General features: G+C 46.9%; 2 protein-coding genes across 2 annotated transcripts in view; both read left to right on the top strand.

Moving 5' to 3' along the window:
- The window catches only part of LOC144482979 (uncharacterized), a 62,933-nt gene extending 48,952 nt beyond the window's left edge, over window positions 1-13,981 (top strand). Inside the window, 4 exon segments of the mRNA XM_078201807.1 lie at window positions 5,011-5,777; window positions 5,779-6,018; window positions 13,223-13,442; window positions 13,904-13,981. Of these exon segments, the coding sequence (XP_078057933.1) occupies window positions 5,011-5,777; window positions 5,779-6,018; window positions 13,223-13,442; window positions 13,904-13,981 (1,305 nt within the window).
- The window catches only part of LOC144483022 (uncharacterized), a 1,062,789-nt gene that overhangs the window by 1,031,071 nt on the left and 10,433 nt on the right, over window positions 1-21,285 (top strand). The window lies entirely within an intron of this gene.

Here is a 21,285-nt window from a genome sequence, read left to right as displayed (position 1 = left end):
TTCCCTACTGCCAGTGAAGGGAGTGGCCCACCGTACTGTAGGATCACACTCTTCATGTGGACCATAAAGTTTAGTCCGAGGAGAATTGGCGCACAAAGGTGCGGTAACACAAGGAGCCTGTATCGCTCGTAAATTGTGCCCTGCACCTCTAGGGTTACCATACAACGTCCTTGGGTCGGTACAGACCGGGACCGTGATGCCATGGAAATTGTCTGTTTGGCAGGTAGAACCCGGAGTCCACACCTTTTTGCAATGTCAGGGTGAATAAAACTCTCGGTGCTCCCACTGTCAAACAGACAATACACAGTACGACCATTTACCTTGATGTTCATCATGGAATTGTCAAGCCCGTGATGCTTTGTCTGGTCCAGAGAGATCGACGCCACCGTTGGCCCCTGGGCGTCACTGCATGCAGCCGAGGTTGATACTGAGGACCCCTGCTGGTCGCTCCTAGTCGTCGTTGACCATGATGGCCGCCCCCATGAATCGCACGTGGGTGAGGGCGCCAAGCGTAGCGACTCCTGGTGGTCTTCCTCCTCCTCCGTCAGCCACGATGGCGCTGTCCTGGATTCGCACGTGGTCGGACCTCGTGGGTACTGCGACGCCGAAGGAGATTGTCTCCGCTCTGGAGGGTCACAGGCTGCACTGCCGTTTTTGGGCTTCGACCTGCAAACTTTAGCATAGTGCCCCTTTTTACCACACTGACTGCAGATCGCCGTTTTTGCAGGACACTGTTGCCGTGGATGCTTGGCTCTGCCGCAAAAATAGCATCGCTGGCCGCCTGGAGCTGCCGCCGTCGTCGGATCGATATGGGAACGCGAGCCCGTGGGGCGAGGAGGGATTTGTGCTTGCTCTTGCCACGTTGTCTCCACGTGGTCTTCGGGGTACAGAGCCAAGCTTTTCGACGCTGCCTCCAGCATCTCAGCCATCTCCATCGCTTGGGTCAAGTTGAGGTTCCCTTTCTCTAATAGCTTAAGCCGGATGTACGAGGACCCTACCCCTGCTACGAACGCATCTCGGGCGAGGTCGTACATATATTGCTCTGCCGACACATCTTTGCAGTCGCAACCCCTGGCAAGCTGCAAGAGCTCATTGGCGTAGTCCTCCATGGTTTCGCCCGACTGCCGACGTCGTGTAGCGAGGAGGTAACGAGCGTGGATCTCGTTGGGTGGTCTCGTGTATCGTTTCTTCAAGAGCTCGATGGCCCTCGGGTAAGTGGTGGCCGCACGAATCGCAAGATAGATCGTGTCGCTTACCCTCGCGTGGAGGACCTGGAGTTTGTCGTCGTCTGTAGTAACAGCTGCAGAGGCTGCCAGGTAGTCTTCGAAACACTTCCACCAGTGGTCGAAGGTGTTAGCGGCACCGACCGCACGTGGGTCCAGCGCCAGACGCTCTGGTTTTAGTATTTGTTCCATACTCCCTTTACTGTCGAGAGTTTTATGTTTGCTAATAAAATTGATGCGCGACAATCAAGCACGAGGAACAAGGCTTCAGCTATTGAAGGCTTTTATTAGCAAACAATGGAACTAACTAACACGAGTACACCAGTTCAGACTGGAGGGGTCCCGCCTGAGCAGAGGGTCTTATACCTCTCCCCAGGAGGCAGGGCCCGACCGGGATGTGCCATAACAACATCTACCACAGGTAAACACCCTAACCCAACAACATTCTACAACCCCCACAGTGGCAACACCCTAACCCAACAGTAACATAGGAATAACCCACAGTGGTAACCAACGATGGTTCACCACACAGAGTCATATTCCTTGGGACCTGAATATCATCAGCCATTGAATCTGGAAGATTTGAAAAGATTTCAAACATCAATCTGACTGAAAAAGCACCAACACACTTCCACATTCAAGTGAGAGTGTTCCAGTGCACTGACTGAAGAGCTTTAACCAGTTACACAGCCTGAATAAATATCACACCATTCACAGCGGGGAGAGACTGTACTCGTGTTGTGTGTGTGGATGAGGCTTCAGCTGATTGTCCACCCAAGGCAGAGGCAAGGACACCTGCATCATGGAGAAACCATGGAAATGTGGGGACTGTGGAAAGAGATACAGAGCCCCATGTCTGCTGGATGCTCATCGGCGCAACCGATAAAATGATTAGTTCTGATTGGAAACCCCACGACCCTCCCGCAAAACAGAGAGAGTGGTGGCAAAAGGGGAAAAAGGTTAAGGATGATAAAGTCTGGGTTCTGATTCTCCGAGCCCATGTAGAATCAACAAAATGAGTGAAGCAGTTTATAAAGAACAGAAGTTATCCATCCCTAAAAAAACTGATCAAATAAAAATAATTAAGTTATGGAATATAACAAAAAAATTCAGAGATGAAGTTTACAATCTAGTTTGTTTTGATTTTTTACTTGTGTTAAGTGGTATTATTGTGGGCCAATTTTTGAATATAACATCCCTGCTGTTCAATTCTATCTCTCGAGAATGGAACCCTATTTATGGGCCCCAGACCTTAGGGAAGATGTGAAGTTCTTAGAGAGGGTGCAGAGGAGATTTGCACGAATGGCATCTCACATCATTAAAAAGTACCTGGATCAGCACTTGGTAAGTCAGAACATTTAAGGCTATGGGCCAGGTGCTGGTAAATGGGATTAGGTGGGAGGTCAGGTGTTTCTTGCCCTCTTTTTAGGTCAAACCAAATAAACAAACTCAGATGAAATCAGGACAAAGTAAAAGGGGCAGCTCCCCAAAAAGGAGGGGGAACAGCCCGAACAGAAATCAAAGTACAAAGGAAACTTAAAAACATCAAATTAAAATGTGATTATTAGGGTCAATAATGCACCCCAACCCCTGCGGTGCCCAGCAGGCGCGGAAGGTGTCAACCGCGCCCGTGGACACCGCATGCTCCCTCTCCAGGGACACCTGGCCGCGAACGTAGCCGCGGTAGAGGGGAAGACAGTCAGGATGGATGGCCCCCTCGATCGCCCGCTGCCTGGACCGGTAAATGGCGCGTTTCGCCAGGCCCAGGAGCAGGTTCACGAGGAGGTCGCCATCCCGACCCTCCCCTCTCCGCACCGGGTGTCCGTAGATCAGGAGCGTGGGACTGAAGTGCAGACAAAACATCAACAAAAGGTTCTTTAGGAAAACATAAAGGGAGTGCAGCCTAAGACACACAACATAGACATGGTCCACGGACCAGGTGTTTCTTGCGTGTCAGTGCAGACTCGATGGGCTGAAGGGCCTCTTCTGCACTGTACGATTTCATGATGAGGCAATTCAGTTAGTTGGAGAGACTGGAGCAGCTGAAATTTCTCTCTTTAAATCAGTCAAGACATTAGGGTCTAGAATAGGGTCATTCGGTCCACTGATTCAATGCTGGCACTTTGCATATCAAACTCTTGTCCGTTCTATTTATTGACAGATCCATTCTCACTGCTTCCTGTCCTGGCGTGGAGATGCCGGCGTTGGACTGGGGTAAACACAGTAAGAAGTTTAACAACACCAGGTTAAAGTCCAACAGGTTTATTTGGTAGCAAAAGCCACACAAGCTTTCGGAGCCTTAAGCCCCTTCTTCAGGTGAGTGGGAATTCTGTTCACAAACAGGGCATATAAAGACACAAACTCAATTTACATGAATAATGCTTGGAATGCGAATACTTACAACTAATCAAGTCTTTGAGATACAAACAATGTCAGTGGAGAGAGCATCAAGACAGGCTAAAAAGATGTGTATTGGACACTTTCAGCTCTCTGTGTCCTGGACACAGAGCTGGAAATCTCCATGCAGGCGGCCAGACAGATATATGTCTATCTGACTGGACTAACAATGTGTGGAATGTACAGACTGGGGGAACAATGGGTGGGGGCGGGGCTCCCGGGTCCGCGCGCCTGAACCCGGAGACGTCACCGCGGAGCAGAGTGATTGCTATTGGCTGATTCAGGCAGGGCTCCATTGTGCCGTCACAATGACTCAGAGGGGCGTTCCCAGCACACAGTGTCCCATTGGCAGCAATATCACTGGTTACAGAAGCAGCACACTGCGGATTGGACACCAGCTCAGCGCGGCTGGCGGTCAAAGCCCCGCCCACCCCCACTTGGGCTCGGCTTCCGCCCCCTCATTGTCTACATGCGGCAGATTAACCAATGGCAACGCGTGGAGGATCGGATGGGCGCTGGTCCTCCAGCCAATCAGAATCCGGGCCCTGTGTCAATGGCTGCGCGGAGCTTGGTCCATTGTCTGTGAGTAAAGTGTTTGAATTCTGCGCTCCAGAGGACTGTGGAGCCTCAGTCATCAAATATTTTCAAGAGAGAGATTGGTAACTTTTGAGGCATTGAGCAACCTGGGGGATAGTTTGGGAAATATTGGCCCTATGGAAATAGTGTGAGGTAGATCAGCCAATTCTCAATCAATGGTTGAAGCAGTTCGATGGGCTAAATGGCCAACTGCAGCTCCAATTTGTTATGATTTCTGTGCTGGACAGGAAGCAGTGAGCATGGATCTGTCAATCAGCTTCAATCAGCACCTTCAGGAGAATCGGGAGGGTGAATATTAGATACAGCAGAGTGAGAATGGAGGGAGAGTGTGTGGGATGGAGATTTACAGCTTTGGGGAATGAGAGAGGAAAGAATGTTCCATAGAAACTAGAATTGTCTGTTCTGAATTTCTATTTCTATTTCTAACTCATTTTACAGGATATTGAAAGAGGAATTACAGGCTGAAATCTCAAATGTCACGTCTAGATCTGGCAGTCATATTCCTTGGGAGCAAAATATCATCGGCCTTTGAATCTGGAAGGGGAAATGTTTGTCCAGTCTGTCGATTTGAAAAAAAATTCAAACATCAGTGTGACTGGAACAGCACCAACACACTGTCACACTTGAGTGAGAGTATTCCAATGCACTGACTAAAGAGCTTTAACCAGTTACACAGCCTGAATAAATATCACCATTCACAGTGAGGACAGACCGTACTGGTGTTGTGCCTGGACGAGGTTTCAACTGATTGTCCACCGAAGAGAGCGGCAAGGACACCTGCACCATGGAGAAACCATGGAAATGTGGGGACTGTGGGAAGAGATACAGAGCCCCATTTCAGCTGGAAGCTCATCGGCGCAGTCACACTGGGGAGAGGCCGTTCATCTGCTCTCAGTGTGGGAAGGGATTCGCTCTGTTATCCACGTTGCAGAAACACCAGCGAGTTCACACTGGAGAGAGGCCGTTCACCTGCTCTCAGTGTGGGAACAAGTTCACTCGGTTATCCAATCTGCAGACACACCAGCGAGTTCACACTGGGGAGAGGCCATTCACCTGCTCTCAGTGTGGGAAGGGATTCAGTCAGTTTTCCAGCCTGCGGACACACCAGCGAGTTCACACCGGGGAGAGACCATTCACCTGCTGTCAGTGTGGGGAGGGATTCAGAGCTTCATCCAGCCTGCTGATACACCAGCGAGTTCACACTGGGGAGAGGCCCTTCACCTGCTCTCAGTGTGGGGAGGGATTCAGAGCTTCATCCAGCCTGCGGACACACCAGCAAGTTCACACTGGGGAGAGACCGTTCACCTGCTCTCAGTGTGGGAAGGGATTCACTCGGTCATCCAGCCTGCGGACACACCAGCGAATTCACACTGGGGAGAGGCCATTCACCTGCTCTCAGTGTGGGAAGGAATTCATAACTTCATCCAACCTGCGGACACACCAACGAGTTCACACTGGGGAGAGGCCGTTCACCTGCTCTCAGTGTGGGAAGGAATTCATAACTTCATCCCACCTGCGGAGGCACCAGCGAGTTCACACTGGGGAGAGACCATTCACCTGCTCTGTGTGGGAAGCGGTTCAGTGATTCATTCAGCCAGCAGAAACACCAACAAGTTCACACTGGGGAGAAACCGTTCATCTGCTCTGTGTGTGGGAAGGGATTCACTCGGTTATTCTGCCTGCAGACACACCAGGGAGTTCACACTGGGGAGAGACCGTTCAGCTGCTCTGTGTGTGAGAAGAGATTCAGTCTTTCATCCCACCTGCTGAGACACCAGCGAGTTCACGAGTGGTTCCAGTGGTCGATTTTGCTGTTCTTGTTTCTGCTTTCAATTATATTGGTCAATGGGGAGGGTCGGAGGTTTCTTTCTGCTGGACTGGCCGGTCTCACAACTTTGCCTCCATTGGGCTGATGCTCTTTGAGTTTTGTTGCGAATACCAGGTTTCAGATTTCACAAGAATCACAGAGTGACAGGGTGTTAGGAAGTTCAGAGATATTTAGTCAGCATTTCTGTTTGAAACCCCCCAAATGCCCATCCAATTTCCTTTGTAATTGTTTATTGTCTCCACTTCCTCCACCCTCGTAGGCAGCGAGTTCCAGGTCATTACCATTCGCTGCATCAAAATATTCTTCCTCACATGGGCAGCACGGTAGCACAGTGGTTAGCACTGCTGCTTCACAGCTCCAGGGACCTGGGTTCGATTCCCGGCTTGGGTCACTGTCTGTGTGGAGTTTGCACATTCTCCTCGTGTCTGCGTGGGTTTCCTCCGGATGCTCTGGTTTCCTCCCACAGTCCAAAGATGTGTGGGTTAGGCTGATTGGGCATGCTAAAAATTGCCCCTTAGAGTCCTGAGATGTGTAGGTTAGAGGGATTAGCGGGTAAATGTGTAGGGATATGGGGGTAGGGCCTGGGTGGGATTGTGGTCGGTGCAGACTCGATGGGCCAAATGGCCTCTGATTCTATGATCCCACCCAAAACTTTAAATTTGCTTGTCATCCTTGTCCCATCAGCTAATAGGAACAGCTTTTCTTTGTCCACCTTATCTAAACCTGTCAGAATCTTGTCCACCTCTATCAAATCTCCCCTCAACCTCCTTTGCTCCAAGGGGAACAACCCCAGCCTGACATTGACAATAAAGATCAATCCAACAGAATATGTTACCTTCTGAAATCAAATGGAATGTTCAATTTCTGTTTCAAAGATATTGTGAATATATTGTCCTGGATAATAACGGAATTGGAATAACTCACCTTGGGTGTGGTTGAATGGAATATATCAATCTGGAACCCACTTACAGTCTAGTGAAAGTCTGGAATGTGTCGCTGGAAATCCCTCCGGAACGGCACTTTGGGTCACCTATACCTCAGGCATTGCAGCAGTTCAAGAAGGCAGTGTTGGGGTTGACATATTCTGTTATAATTGATGGACTGTAGTTTGAATGTGAGGCATTATAGGACTGGACTATGGAGTCATAGAGGTTTACAGCATGGAAATAGGCCCATCAGCCCAACTTGTCCATGCTGCCCTTTTTTTAAAACCCCTTAGCTAATCCCAATTGCCCGCATTTGGCCCATATCCCTCTATACCCATCTTATCCATGTAACTATCTAAAAGCTTTTTAAAAGACAAAATTGTACCCGCCTCTCCTACTACCTCTGGCACTTGGTCCAGACACTCACCACCCTCTGTGTGAAAAAATTGCCCCTTTCGACACTTTTGTATCTCTCCCCTCTCACCTTAAACCTATGCCTTCTAGTTTTAGACTCCCCTACTTTTGGGAAAAGATATTGACTATCTACCTGATCTATGCCCCTCATTATTTTATAGACCTCTATAAGGTCACCCCTCAGCCTCCTGCGCTCCAGAGAAAAAAGTCCCAGTCTATCCAGCCTCTCCTTATAACTCAAACCATCCAGTCCCAGTAGCATCCTAGTAAATCTTTTCTGCACTATTTCTAGTTTAATAATACCCTTTCTATAATAGGATGACCAGAACTGCACGCAGTATTCCAAGTGTGGCCTTACCAATGTCTTGTACAACTTCAACAAGACATCCCAACTCCTGTATTCAATGTTCTGACCGATGAAACCAAGCATGCCGAATGCCTTCTTCACCATTCTGTCCACCTGTGACTCCACTTTCAAGGAGCTATGAACATGTACCCCTAGATCTCTTTGTTCTGTTACTCCCCAACACCCTACCATTAACTGAGTAAGTCCTGCCCTAGCTCAATCTACCAAAATGCATCACCTCGCGTTTGTCTCAATTAAACTCCATCTGCCATTCGTCAGCCCACTGGCACAATTGATCAAGATCCCGTTGCAATCGGAGATAACTTTCTTCACTGTCCACTATGCCACCAATCTTGGTGTCATCTGCAAACTTACTAACCGTGCCTCCTATATTCTCATCCAAATCATTAATATAAATGACAAATAACAGTGGACCCAGCACTGATCCCTGAGGCACACTGCTGGTCACAGGCCTCCAGTTTGAAAAACAACCCTCTACAACCACCCTCTGGCTTCTGTCAAGAATGATGTGGAGATGCCGGCGTTGGACTGGGGTAAACACAGTAAGAAGTTTAACAACACCAGGTTAAAGTCCAACAGGTTTATTTGGTAGCAAAAGCCACACAAGCTTTCGAGGCTCTGAGCCCCTTCTTCAGGTGAGTGGGAATTCTGTTCACAAACAGAACTTATAAGACACAGACTCAATTTACATGAATAATGGTTGGAATGCGAATACTTACAACTAATCCAGTCTTTAAGAAACAAAACAATGGGAGTGGAGAGAGCATCAAGACAGGCTAAAAAGATGTGTATTGTCTCCAGACAAGACAGCCAGTGAAACTCTGCAGGTCCACGCAACTGTGGGAGTTACAAATAGTGTGACATAAATTCTGATTCTAGGATCGCATGATAAAGACTCAGGAGGAAAAAAGCAGAAATATTTATGTGAAATAGTGTGACATAAACCCAATATCCCGGTTGAGGCCGTCCTTGTGTGTGCGGAACCTGGCTATCAGTTTCTGCTCCGCGACTCTGCGCTGTCGTGTGTCGCGAAGGCCGCCTTGGAGAACGCTTACCCGAATATCAGAGGCCGAATGCCCGTGACCGCGGTCGCGGAGCAGAAACTGATAGCCAGGTTCCGCACACACAAGGACGGCCTCAACCGGGATATTGGGTTTATGTCACACTATTTCACATAAATATTTCTGCTTTTTTCCTCCTGAGTCTTTATCATGCGATCCTAGAATCAGAATTTATGTCACACTATTTGTAACTCCCACAGTTGCGTGGACCTGCAGAGTTTCACTGGCTGTCTTGTCTGGAGACAATACACATCTTTTTAGCCTGTCTTGATGCTCTCTCCACTCCCATTGTTTCTTAAAGACTGGATTAGTTGTAAGTATTTGCATTCCAACCATTATTCATGTAAATTGAGTCTGTGTCTTATAAGTTCTGTTTGTGAACAGAATTCCCACTCACCTGAAGAAGGGGCTCAGAGCCTCGAAAGCTTGTGTGGCTTTTGCTACCAAATAAACCTGTTGGACTTTAACCTGGTGTTGTTAAACTTCTTATTCTGTCAAGAAGCCAATTTTGTATCCATTTAGATACCTCACCCTGGATTCCGTGAGATTTTAACCTTATGCAACAACCTACCATGCGGTACTTTGTCAGAGATCTTGCTAAAGTTCATGTTGACAACATCAACTGCACTGCCCTCATCTATCTTCTTAGTTACCCCTTCAAAAAACTCAATCAAATTTGACCACAGCTCAGTTTCTGCAATCATGGACCATTAAAGCTGCTTAGCAGTGCCCTGACAGAGGACCTGGTGAGAATATTTCCTCATTGAGTTAGAATTAAACTTATTCCAGGACTGGCTGGTGTTCAGTGGCTGAGATACCCAAATCTGTGAAAAGGGGGTCCGACCAATCAACAAACAGTGGTAGGTAGTTGATTAAGAAGTTAAGAAGCGTTCTCAGGCATTGTTTAAATTATTTTATCATAAATTTGTGATGAGAACTGTGAGGGACTATGACCCAATAGTTACTGAAGTGACGGTATACTCCAAGTAGCACTGGACTGAAAAGCGAGAGTAGATTCTAATGAATGGTTATAATCCTACCCTAGCATGGCCAGTGAAAAATCAGAGCTCGAGTGATCAAGAATAATAATGTGATAAGGTGCGAAGGAATAAGATCTCACCGTGTAAAAATCAAGTTGGGATGACATTTGTATCACATAGGAGTCAATGAATGGAATACATTGGGTATTGCACATTCCCTAGCCTGGCCCGATTGAACACATGAATGGGCTATTGAAACAACAAATCAAGCTTGACCACACACTCAAAGAGTGGCAAAGGCCTTACGTAATTTGAATAATAGGCCACAAAAAGGAGGGGTGGCACGGCAGCACAGTGGTTAGCACTGCAGCCTCACAGCACCAGGGACCTGGATTTGACTCCTGGCTTGTGTCACCGTCTGTGTGGAGTTTGCACATTCTCCCCGTGTCTGCGTGGGTTTCATCCAAGTGCACCGGTTTCCTTCCACACTCCAAAGATGTGGGTTAGGTTGATTGGCCATGATAAATTGCCCTTTAGTGTCAGGGTGTTATAGGGTAAATAAGTATGGTTATGGGGGTAGGGCCTGGGTGGGATTGTGGTCGGTGCAGATTGGATGGGCCGAATGGCCTCCTTCTGCACTGTAGGGATTCTATGAACCCTCTTGAGTAAGATGATAAAACAACCTGTCCCTTCAATTCTTCCTCCAGACAGGGAATATGACACACCTGTATGTAAGGGTGGCAAGGTGTGGGTACATATCTCAAACCAAACCCCACAGAAAAGGGGAAATAATTGCTGCTGGACATGCTTGGCTTGTATCTCCTAAGCTGCGTTCACTCCCGATGCATGGGGGATGGAAGGCATCCAGTAAAATATGCACTCAAAACAAATGTACTTGTGCAGAAGGACAGAAATATTATTTGTATAACATCACTGTCCAGGCATCCGTGCTCAATGTGGCGGATTGTAGCCAATGGCCTTTTGTGGTGGTATGTCCTCTCCATAACTCCTCATACATGAAGCTTGTAGCTTACAGCTGAGTCATGGCCAATGTCAATAGGAATTATCGCCAGTTAATGATACTATTATGCATGAATTTGGACAAGTTTGGTGGGGAGGCGATGGCCTTGTGATATTATCGCTAGATTACTAATTCAGAACTCAGCTAATGTTCTGGGGACCCAGGTTCAAATCCCACCACAGCAGATGGTGAAATTTAATGAAAAAGATCTGGAAATAAGAATCTACTGATGACCATGAAACCATGGTCGATTGTCAGAAAAAAACCCATCTGATTCACAATGTCCTTTCAGGAAGGAAATCTGCCATCCTTAACTGGTCTGGCCCACATGTGACTCCACGAATAATTTTTTAAAAACTATGTCTGCATTACCAGCACTCTCAATGTACATCTGAATGCCAGATAGCTTGAACCCCCTGTAAACCAATGTTGGAAAGATGCATGGGACATATTTGATGTACATACTAATAGAACATATTATTTGATATAGACACACCCACGGTATTGTGCATCTGCCTTCAATTGAACTTGATAAATTATGCAGGTTTATTGAACAAAATACTCAAGTTTCTGCACACCTAAGTCAAGACAGGCAACATCTTCTTAGGCAGAGTGTGGAAATGACCTGTGCTTAAGGCAAACTTCACCAAACATCGGATGAACTTAATTGCCTCAGTTTTCACCTTTGGTGGGGTGTTTTTAATGGATGGTCATCCAAAGCATCCGCTGTTTTTACTTTAATGTTACATCCTGTTGTCATACTGCGTCTTTGTACCCTTTTGTTCATTTTAATTGTCTTGTGGTGCAGAGTGCGTGCATTGTTCACACAGGTCATTGCTGTGAAGGAACTTATACAGGTACAGATGGGATTGCTGCGTTGACTGCTGAATCTCAGGATGGAATGTATAGAAAGTAAAGAGTTAAGATATTCACCAGTCAACTCAGCACTTATTCATGCTGTGAGAACCTAAAGAAGCAGCTGCGCTACAGTCACAAGCTGACCTTCCAGTGCTGGGTTTGTCTATTGTTTCCCAAGCCTGGGAATTGACCAAATCTCCTGTCAGGTTGTTTGTGCCGCACTGTAAAACACGGGGGGCGGGGCTTCGAACCGGGTACGTTGGTCTTCACCTTGGACCGGGATCACGAACGTTGCCAGGACCTCTCGAGCTCCAGACCAGCTGTCGTTAGAAGGGTCTCCGACAGGCAGAAGGCAGTGAGACTCATTGTTTTAATTTCTCTCGTATTATTTACTCTTTTTTGAATAAACCATTATAATAGTTGAGAGATCATAATTCTGGTCTGTCTCTTATTTAACATTCACGTGGATCATTGGTGGCACGGTGGCACAGCAGTTAGCTGCCTCACAGTGCCAGGGACCTGAGTTTGATTCCCAGCTTGGGTCACTGTCTGTGTTCTCCCCGTGTCTGTGTGGGTTTCCTCCAGGTGCTCCAGTTACCTACCACAGTCTGAAAGATGTGCTGGTTCGGTGCATTGGCAATGCCAAATTCTCCCTCAGTGTCACCGAACAGGTGCAGGAGTGTGGCGACTAGGGGATTTTCACAGTGACTTCATTGCAGTGTTAATGTAAACCTACTTGTGACACTAACCGGAGGAAGCCCATGCAGACATGGGGAGAACATGCAAACTCCATCCAGACAATCACCCAAGGCTGGAATTGAACTCGGCTCCCTGGAGCTGTGAGACAGCAGTGCGAACCACCATGTCAGCCCATGTTTGCGACCAGGTGTCCCTGGAAAGGAAGCATGTGGTGACGACCAACACAAGGTCTTCAGTGGGCACTGTGGGGGCTGGAGAGCTTCATTCCTCCCCAGAACCACATCATAGTTTTACATTTGTAACTTTTCATTCAGGGTTTAGTTTGTGGCTGTCCCTTTAAAGGATCCCCCGCCCCCCACTCCGCCTTCCCATTCATTTAATTTGATAATTTGATCCAAATTTCGATGTTAAAGAGTACAGAAGGGGAATTCATTATTGACCCCAAATCACAGAGAATATGGAACTTGGTCCATGGTGAGTGGTTGAGGTGAACAGCATGAATACATTGAAAGGAAAGTTAGATCCACACATGAGGGACACAGTAACAGAAGGATATGCTGATCGGGAGGAGATGCAGTGGGGGAGGTGGAGGCTGATGTGGAGCAAATTACTGACAGACCGATTGAGCCGGCTGGCCCGGCCCTGTGCTGGAGACTCAATGGAACAGAGACTCATGTATTTATCTGAGATCTGACTGCAGGATCGATCAAACAAACTCAGACCAGTCTTAAGGATCATGGTGTTGTGATCTCAGTGAAAACAGTGCGGAGCAGCCACAGCATCTGGGTTACAATGAATATTCATCTTCTGAAAGCCCTTGTGTGGCCGGTGACAATGTGTGTCCGTGAAAGCTGGACCATCAATAAGAGTGACGAGGCTCCAATAAAAGTGTTTGAAATGAAAGGACTCGGACGGATATTCCGTGTGTCACGGACGGCAAAGTGGATGAATGAGTGGGTGCTGGAGAAAGCTGGTGTTCACCGGAACCTGTCTGAGGCTCTGACATCCCGGAAGCTCACCTATTTTAGACGTGTTGTGAATAGAGAGGGAGTGTTTGGAAAAAGAGGTCGTGTGAGACAGAACACCTGGAAAATGTGTGCAAGGAAGGCCCGAGATGGGTGGATAATATCAGAATGTGGACCGGTCTCTCGATGGGACAGGCAGTGAAAGCAGCTGAGAAATCAGTGAAGAAAAACTGTTTAGAGTGCGGCCAACCCTCAGAACGAGGATGGATGAACGACAAGACACCTGTAGTGGTAGGAAAAAGACTATTTATTATTCAGGATAAAATTAATGTACTATAAGAAATTAAGAGCAGGCCATTTGAGTCTGCTCCACCATTCAATATGATCATGGCTGATCCTCGATCTCAATGCCATATTCTCCCCATACCGCTTGAAGCCATTAAAATCTAAAACAAAATCTATCTCTTCCTTGAATATATTCAGTGACTTGGATTCCACAGCCTTCTGTGGTAGAGAATTCCACAAGTTCACTACCCTTTGAGTTAAGAATTTTTTTCCTCATCTCAGTCTCATCTGACATCTGCTTTTGTGGATCATTTCAGTGGAAATGTGCCCTCGCTCAAAGGGAATCAGCCACTGGAATGAAAATTGAGACCGGCCAGTCCAACAGCAAGAAACCCTCCGACCCTCCCACTTCACCAACTGTCAGAATGAACATGGTTCAGTCCTGGATGTGATTAACAGCGGCAATAACAGCAGAATCCAACCCGTGTCATCACTTGTGAACTCGCTGGTGTCTCAGCAGGTGGGATGACTGAGTGAATCCCTTCCCACACACAGAGCAGGTAAATGGTCTCTCCCCAGTGTGAACTCGCTGGTGTGTGAGCAGGTTGGATGACCGATTGAATCCCTTCCCACACACAGAGCAGATAAATGGCTTCTCCCCAGTGTGAACCCGCTGGTGTGTCAGCAGGGTAGATAACTCATAGAATCCCATCTCACACTCCGAGCAGATGAAAGGCCTCTCCCTGTCCCTGCTGTGAATTTGCTGATGTCTCAGCAGGTTGGCTCACTGAGTGAATCCCTTCCCACAGTTGGAGCAGGTGAACGGCCTCTCCCCAGTGTGAACTCGCTGGTGTGTCAGCAGGTCAGGTGAATCTCTGAATCCTTTCCCACACTCTGAGCAGGTGAGTGGTCTCTCCCCAGTGTGAACTCGATGGTGCCTCTGCAGACTGGAGGACCGAGTGAATCTCTTCCCACAGTCAGAGCAGATGAATTGCCTCTCCTTGGTGTGAACCTGCTGGTGTGCCAGCAGGGTGGATGAATCTCTGGATCTTTTTCCACACACTGAGCAGCTGAATGGTCTCATCCCTGTGTGAACTCGATGATGTCTCACTAGGTTGGATGAAATGCTGAATTTCTTCCCACACACAGAGCAGGTGAATGGCCTCTCTCCGCTGTGAACTCGCTGGTGTGTAAGCAGGTCGGATGCATGAGTAAATCTCTTCCCACACTGAGAGCAGGTGAATGGTCTTTCCCCGGTGTGACTGCGTCGATGAATTTCCAACTCAGATGGGGACCTGAATCCCTTTCCACAATCCTCACATTTCCACGGTTTCCCCATGGTGTCGGTGTCTGTGTCTCGGTGCTTTTCCAGTCACAGGGATGGTAAAATGGGTGATGGTTTACCCCATCCTATAAAATTGAGTGACTCTGTCAGATCTTGGTGTGAAGTTTGGTTTGAGATTTCTTATGGCAAGTTTTTCCCTTTTAATATCCTGTAAAAGAAGTTTGCAAATGTCATCACTGTCAGTTCAGCTCAGAAATTCAGAGCAGACAACCAGTCACTGATGGGATACATTCTGCCACATGGATAATTATGGATTGTAACATTGTCATTAAAACATGTGATACCAAAGCCACAGCAATGTGGTTGAATCTTAAGTGCCCACCAAGGGCAACTAGAGATGGGCAAGAAATGCTGGCAACCATGTCCCACAAATGAATACAAAAATGATTGAGTGTAAATAATTTACATTTAAAAATGTCTTCTGTCAACGGTGTAAATGCTCATTTATATATATCTATATATATATATATATATTTACATATTTATAAATGCTCATTTTATCATTGATTTCCTGAAGCTTCTGTTTTGAGTTTCAGACAGTTCTATGCCAAGTGTTTGAGGTGATTAAAAGTCTTTCATCTTACTCTTTGCATATCGATATTCACTAAAGCTACACAGATTGATTTTCTTCTCATTATAAATATATTTTCAATACCTAAAAGGACAGTCTTTCAGCAATCCCCATTTTCCTTCTTTCTGGTTGATAATTAAGGGTCTGTACACTTGGTGTAATTTATGATTTTGTTCCTAATTTTATCGGTTTCCCCACCCGCCACAATCTCCACAACACAGCAAAAATAATCACTACTCACTCATTGGGATTGTCAATGGCGGGCTTTATACCCAGCATTCCCCGCGGTGCTGAAAGTCCCCTTTCGACACTGCAGGAGAGTAGTGCGCAGGCCCAATGCTCATCCAGTTGGAGCATGCGCAGTATGAGTGATGTCTCCTGAGACAAAGACGTTTCTTTGGTTAACAGGCAGTCGGTAAGGATGCGGAAACCTGGAGTGAGTAACGGAGGCGATTCTGGTTGGGGAGAGTTTGTAAACACCGGGTGAATGCTCTCACCCCCTATACGAACCTGAAGGTGCCGCGTTTGCAGCTCCGGGTCTTTTTACCGAAACGAGGCCCCGGTTACTGGCCGCCATCTTGGTTCATAGCCGAGGAGTGCGCATGCCTCTTCGTTCAGGTGACGTAACAGAGTGGACGGGGCCTCAGGGTCTCTGTTCCCAACTGGGTCCTAGTGCCCGGTGATACATAGCTGAGTTAACAGATTTTATGATGTGGAGATGCCGGCGTTGGACTGGGGTAAACACAGTAAGAAGTTTAACAACACCAGGTTAAAGTCCAACAGGTTTATTTGGCAGCAAAAGCCACACAAGCTTTCGGAGCTCTGAAAGCTTGTGTGGCTTTTGCTACCAAATAAACCTGTTGGACTTTAACCTGGTGTTGTTAAACTTCTTACTGTGTTAACAGGTTTTAAACAGCTTCACCCACTCCCAGGCTGCAGCTGATGTTTGCAGCCCAAAGGAGTCCATGGGCCATGTTTACATTATATTCATATTATATTATAGCCCAAAGATGTGGATTGCCCATGTTAAATTGCCTCTGAGTGTCCCAAGACGTGCAGGTTAAATGGGAAATTGTGAGGTTACCAGGATAGGGTGAGGAAGAACACCTGGATAAGATGCTCTGTCAGAGAGTCGGTGCATACTCAATGGGTGAAATGGCACATTCTGCACTGTCGGGATTCTATATTCAGTGTGAGATGTTGCAGCCCTGTATAGTTACCTGAAGGAGCTGCTCCGCAACCTTTGTTAACACTTTCGCCCCAACCTCCTAGTCTTTGGCTGTGTGGGGGGAAGTTGGGGAGAACAAAGAAAAGTACAGCACAGGAACAAACCCTTTGATCCTCCAAGTCTATGCCAATCATGATACCCTAATTTACAAAAAACCTTCTGCCTTTGCTCGGTCTGTATCCCTTTGGGCAGCACGGTGGCACAGTGGTTAGCACTGCTGCCTCAGAGCTCCAGGGTCCCAGGTTTAATTCTGGCCTTGGGTCACTTTCTGTGTGGAGTTTGCACATTCTCTCCGTGTCTGTGTGGGTTTCCTCCGGGTGCTCCAGTTTCCTCCCACAGTCCAAAGATGTGCGGGTTAGGTTGATTGGCCATGATAAATTGACCCGAGTGTCAGGAGAATTAGTAAAGTAAATGTGTGCGGTTACGGGAATTGGCCCTGGGTGGGATTTTTAAAAATTAATTTGTGGGACATGGGTGTCACTGGCTGGCCAGCATTTATTGCCCATCCTTAGTTGCCCTTGTTCAGAGGGCAGTTGAGAGTCAACCACATTGCTGTGGCTCTGGAGTCACATGTAGGCCTGACCAGAAAAGGACAGCAGATTTCCTTCCCTAAAAGACATCAGTGAACCAGATGGATTTTTCCGACAGTCGACAATGGTTTCATGGTCATCAGTAGATTCTTAATTCCAGATATTTTTTGTTGAATTCAAATTCCACCACCTGCCGTGGCAGGATTTGAACGCGGGTCCCCAGAACATTAGCTGAGTTTCTGGATTAATAGTCGAGCGATAATTTCTAATTCCTCCCTATTCAAGTACCCATCCAGATTCCTGTTAAATTTTGCTAATGTGCCTGCTTCCACCACCTATTTGGCAGCACGTTCCAGGCACCTACCGCTCTGTGAGAAAAACTTCCACTGCACATCTCCCTTAAACATTCCCCTTCTCATCTTGAACCTGTGCCCCTTGTAATTGATAATTCCACCCTAAGAAAAAAACCTCTGACTATCCACCCTGTCAATGCCTCTCATAATTTTGTAGACCTCTATCAGGTCTCCTGTCAGCCTCTGTCTTTCCAGCGAAAAATCCTATTCAACCCCTCCTCGCCAACATCCTTGAGACCAGGCAACATCGTGGTGAACCTTCTTTGCACTCTCTCCAAAGCTTCCAGGTCCTTCTGGTAGTATGGTGGCCAGGAATGCATGCAATACTCCAAATGCAGCTTAACCAAGATCAGAGTATCTTCTCCTGGACCTGCTCTTGGGCCAGATTCAAACAACAATTTGTTGAAGCTGAATGAGCAGTGTCCATAGCAATTGGGTGGATGTCGCATATCCTTGCAGTCTCTCCTGGAGAGGGAGCATGTGGTGTCCACTGATGCACTTGCTACCTTCCACAACTGATGAGCATCGCAGGGTACAAAGTAACTTCAAGACACTGGAAACAACATTCTGGTTTAGTTAGGAAGCTAACCTTTCTTCTTGTTGGTACTTTGTTGCTGATCTTTTTCTTCTTTTAGTTTGTTTGGACCACATATTTGGGGAAACAAACAAGGGAAAAGAATATTCAATAGAAAATTAAATATCTGTTCTGAATTTCTGTCATGTTACAATGATAATTTTTGTAAACTCCTTTTACAGGGTATTAGAAGAGGAAGTTTTGCAAATGTGAAACTCAAACACAACATCACACAAAAATACAACAGAATTGTTCCATTCATCAGAACATGATTATCATCGACCTTTGAATGTGGAAGCAGAAATGTTTTGCAAACATCAGTGTGACTGGAAAAGCACCGAGACACACACACACCCGAGTGAGAGTGTTCCAGTGAACTGAGTGTGGAAAGAGCTTTAACCAGTTACACAGCCTGAAAAAAACATCACAACAGTCACAGCCAAGAGAAAACATCATGTGTTCTGTGTGTGGATGAGGCTTCAACTGATCATCCAACCTGGAGATACACAAGGACACCAGCACCATGGAGAAACAGTGGAAATGTGCATATTGTGGTAAGGGGTTCAGTTACCCTTCCCAGCTTAAAAATCATCAACGCAGTCACACTGGGGAGAGACCATTCACCTGCTCCATGTGTGGGAAGGGATTCATTCAGTCATCCCACCTGCTTTCACACCAGCAAGTTCACCTTGATGAGAGGCTGTTAAACCGCTCGGACTGTGAAAGCAACTTTAAAAGCTCGGAGGACCTGGTCACGCACCAGGTTGTTCACACTGAGAGACAGTTCAGTTGCTCTCACTGTGGGAGGGGCTTCATACGATCACAGAACCTCATCGAACATGAACGCACTCACACTGGGGAGAGGCCATTCACCTGCTCTGTGTGTGGGAAGGGATTCACGCGATTATCCTACCTCACTACACATCGTCTGGTTCACACTGATAACAGACCTTTCAAATGTACTGAATGTGAGAAGAGTTATAAAACCACGAGTGAATTGCTGATACACCAGCGGGTTCACACTGGGGAGAGGCCATTCACCTGCGCTGTGTGTGAGAAGGCATTTGCACGATCATCTCACCTCGCTAAACACCAACTGGTTCACATGGATAAAAGACTTTTCAAATGCTCTGAGTGTGAGAAGACTTACAGAACCACAACTGACCTGCTGACACACCAGCGAGTTCACACTGGGGAGAGGCCATTCAGATGTACAGTGTGTGGGACAGGATTCACTCTGTCATCCAGCCTCCAGAAACACCAGCGAGTTCACACTGGGAAGAGGTCGTTCACCTGCTCCACGTGTGGAAAAGGATTCATTTATTCAGCCAATCTTCTGACACACCAGCGAGTTCACACTGGGAAGAGGTCGTTCACCTGCTCCACGTGTGGAAAAGGATTCATTTATTCAGCCAATCTTCTGACACACCAGCGAGTTCACACTGGGGAGAGGCCATTCCTTTGCTCCGACTGTGGGAAGACATTCATCCACTCATCCCACCTTTTGAGACACCAGAAAGTTCACAAATGACAGAAGGATTTGGATTCTGCTGTTATCTTTAAAAATTCATTTTACAGGACGTGAGGGTCGCTGACTGGGCCGAGCATTTATCACCCATCCCTAATTCCCCTCCATTGCAGAGGCCATCTCAGAGTCAACCACATTGCTGTGGCTCTGGAATCACATGTAGGCCAGACCAGGTAAGGGCGGCAGATTTCCTTCCCTAAAGGACATTAGTGAACCAGATGGGTTTTTCCGACAATTGTCATGGTCATCAGTTGACTTTTAATTCCAGATTAATCACATCCAAGCCTGAAACATGTTCAGCCTGAGAGCTGGGGTTTCTTCATGCTGATGTTAATAATCTCCATAACTTGCTGCAGTTTAGTATCCGATGTGTGTCAAATGAACTAATATTATTTCAGACACACCGTCGTGTCCTTTATTTCTCCAGGATAAGAGGAGATTATTCGATATCCTGTTACTGACTGCTCCATTTGTGAGTATTTTTTTTCTCCTTTCTCACTGTCTGGATCATTTCAGTTGCGGACCTTCAGCTATTCTCTTGGACCCAGACCTTCCAGAACGTCTCTCCTCACCTGGGGAATCAGTGAAGGGAGTGATAACACACTCGGCCTCAGTCAAAGCAAAACCCAGTCTTGATGTGCTGGACCCATCATTGAGAATAGGGATGTTTGTGGAGTCTCCTCTTCCTGTGGTTCCACTTTGGGCTGAAGTCAGTGAGGTCTCTGATCTGTGTTCTGTTTTTTATACCAGGAAAACAAATAAACTAATTAACAAGTGAAATCTCCTCAAAACATCATTGTAACAAAAAGACAGAACTTCAAAGAAAATGTATGAAAATTAATTAAAATGTTGTTTAATATAAACCAAAAGTGAATGGGCGGCACAGTGGTTAGCACTGCTGCCTCACAGCGCCAGGGACCTGGGTTCAGTTCTGGCCTTGGGTCACTGTCTGTGTGGAGTTTGCATGTTCTCCCCGTGTCTGTGTGGGTTTCCTCCGCATGTTCTGGTTTCCTCCCACAGTCCAAAGATGTGCAGGTTAGGTTGATCGGCTGTGCTAAATTGACCCTAGTGTCAGGGGGATTAGGAGAGTAAATATGTGGGGTTACGGGAATAGGGCTTGGGTGGGATTGTGGTCGGTGCAGACTCGATGGGCCGATGGCCTCATGCACTGTACGGATTCTATGATTCTGTGACATGAAACAGAATCAGGGTGAAAGGTAACTAATGAGACTAAAATGTCATTACTGGGGGGCCGGGATTGATGATGCAGCCCAGACCCCACAAGAACCCACCAGTCATGGAAGGCCTGGCAGTGGCAGTGGACACCACGTGCTCCCTTTCCAAGGCCACCCAGCCGTGAATTTAACCCTGGTACAGAGGCAGACATTTGGGTTGGTGGAACCCCCTCGAGCAGATCAGTGTTTGGGAAATGGATGTCTGTAGAACATGCGGGCAGGGTTACATTGTACAGGAAGAGAAACAGAAACCCAAACAGCACAAGAGGCTGGTTATTGATGATTCTTGTGAATATTATT

This window comes from Mustelus asterias, unplaced genomic scaffold, assembly GCF_964213995.1.
Source record: "Mustelus asterias unplaced genomic scaffold, sMusAst1.hap1.1 HAP1_SCAFFOLD_44, whole genome shotgun sequence".
Taxonomy (NCBI): domain Eukaryota; kingdom Metazoa; phylum Chordata; class Chondrichthyes; order Carcharhiniformes; family Triakidae; genus Mustelus; species Mustelus asterias.
The sequence above is the reverse complement of the archived record's forward strand: the minus strand, read 5'-3'. Positions and strand labels throughout refer to the sequence as shown.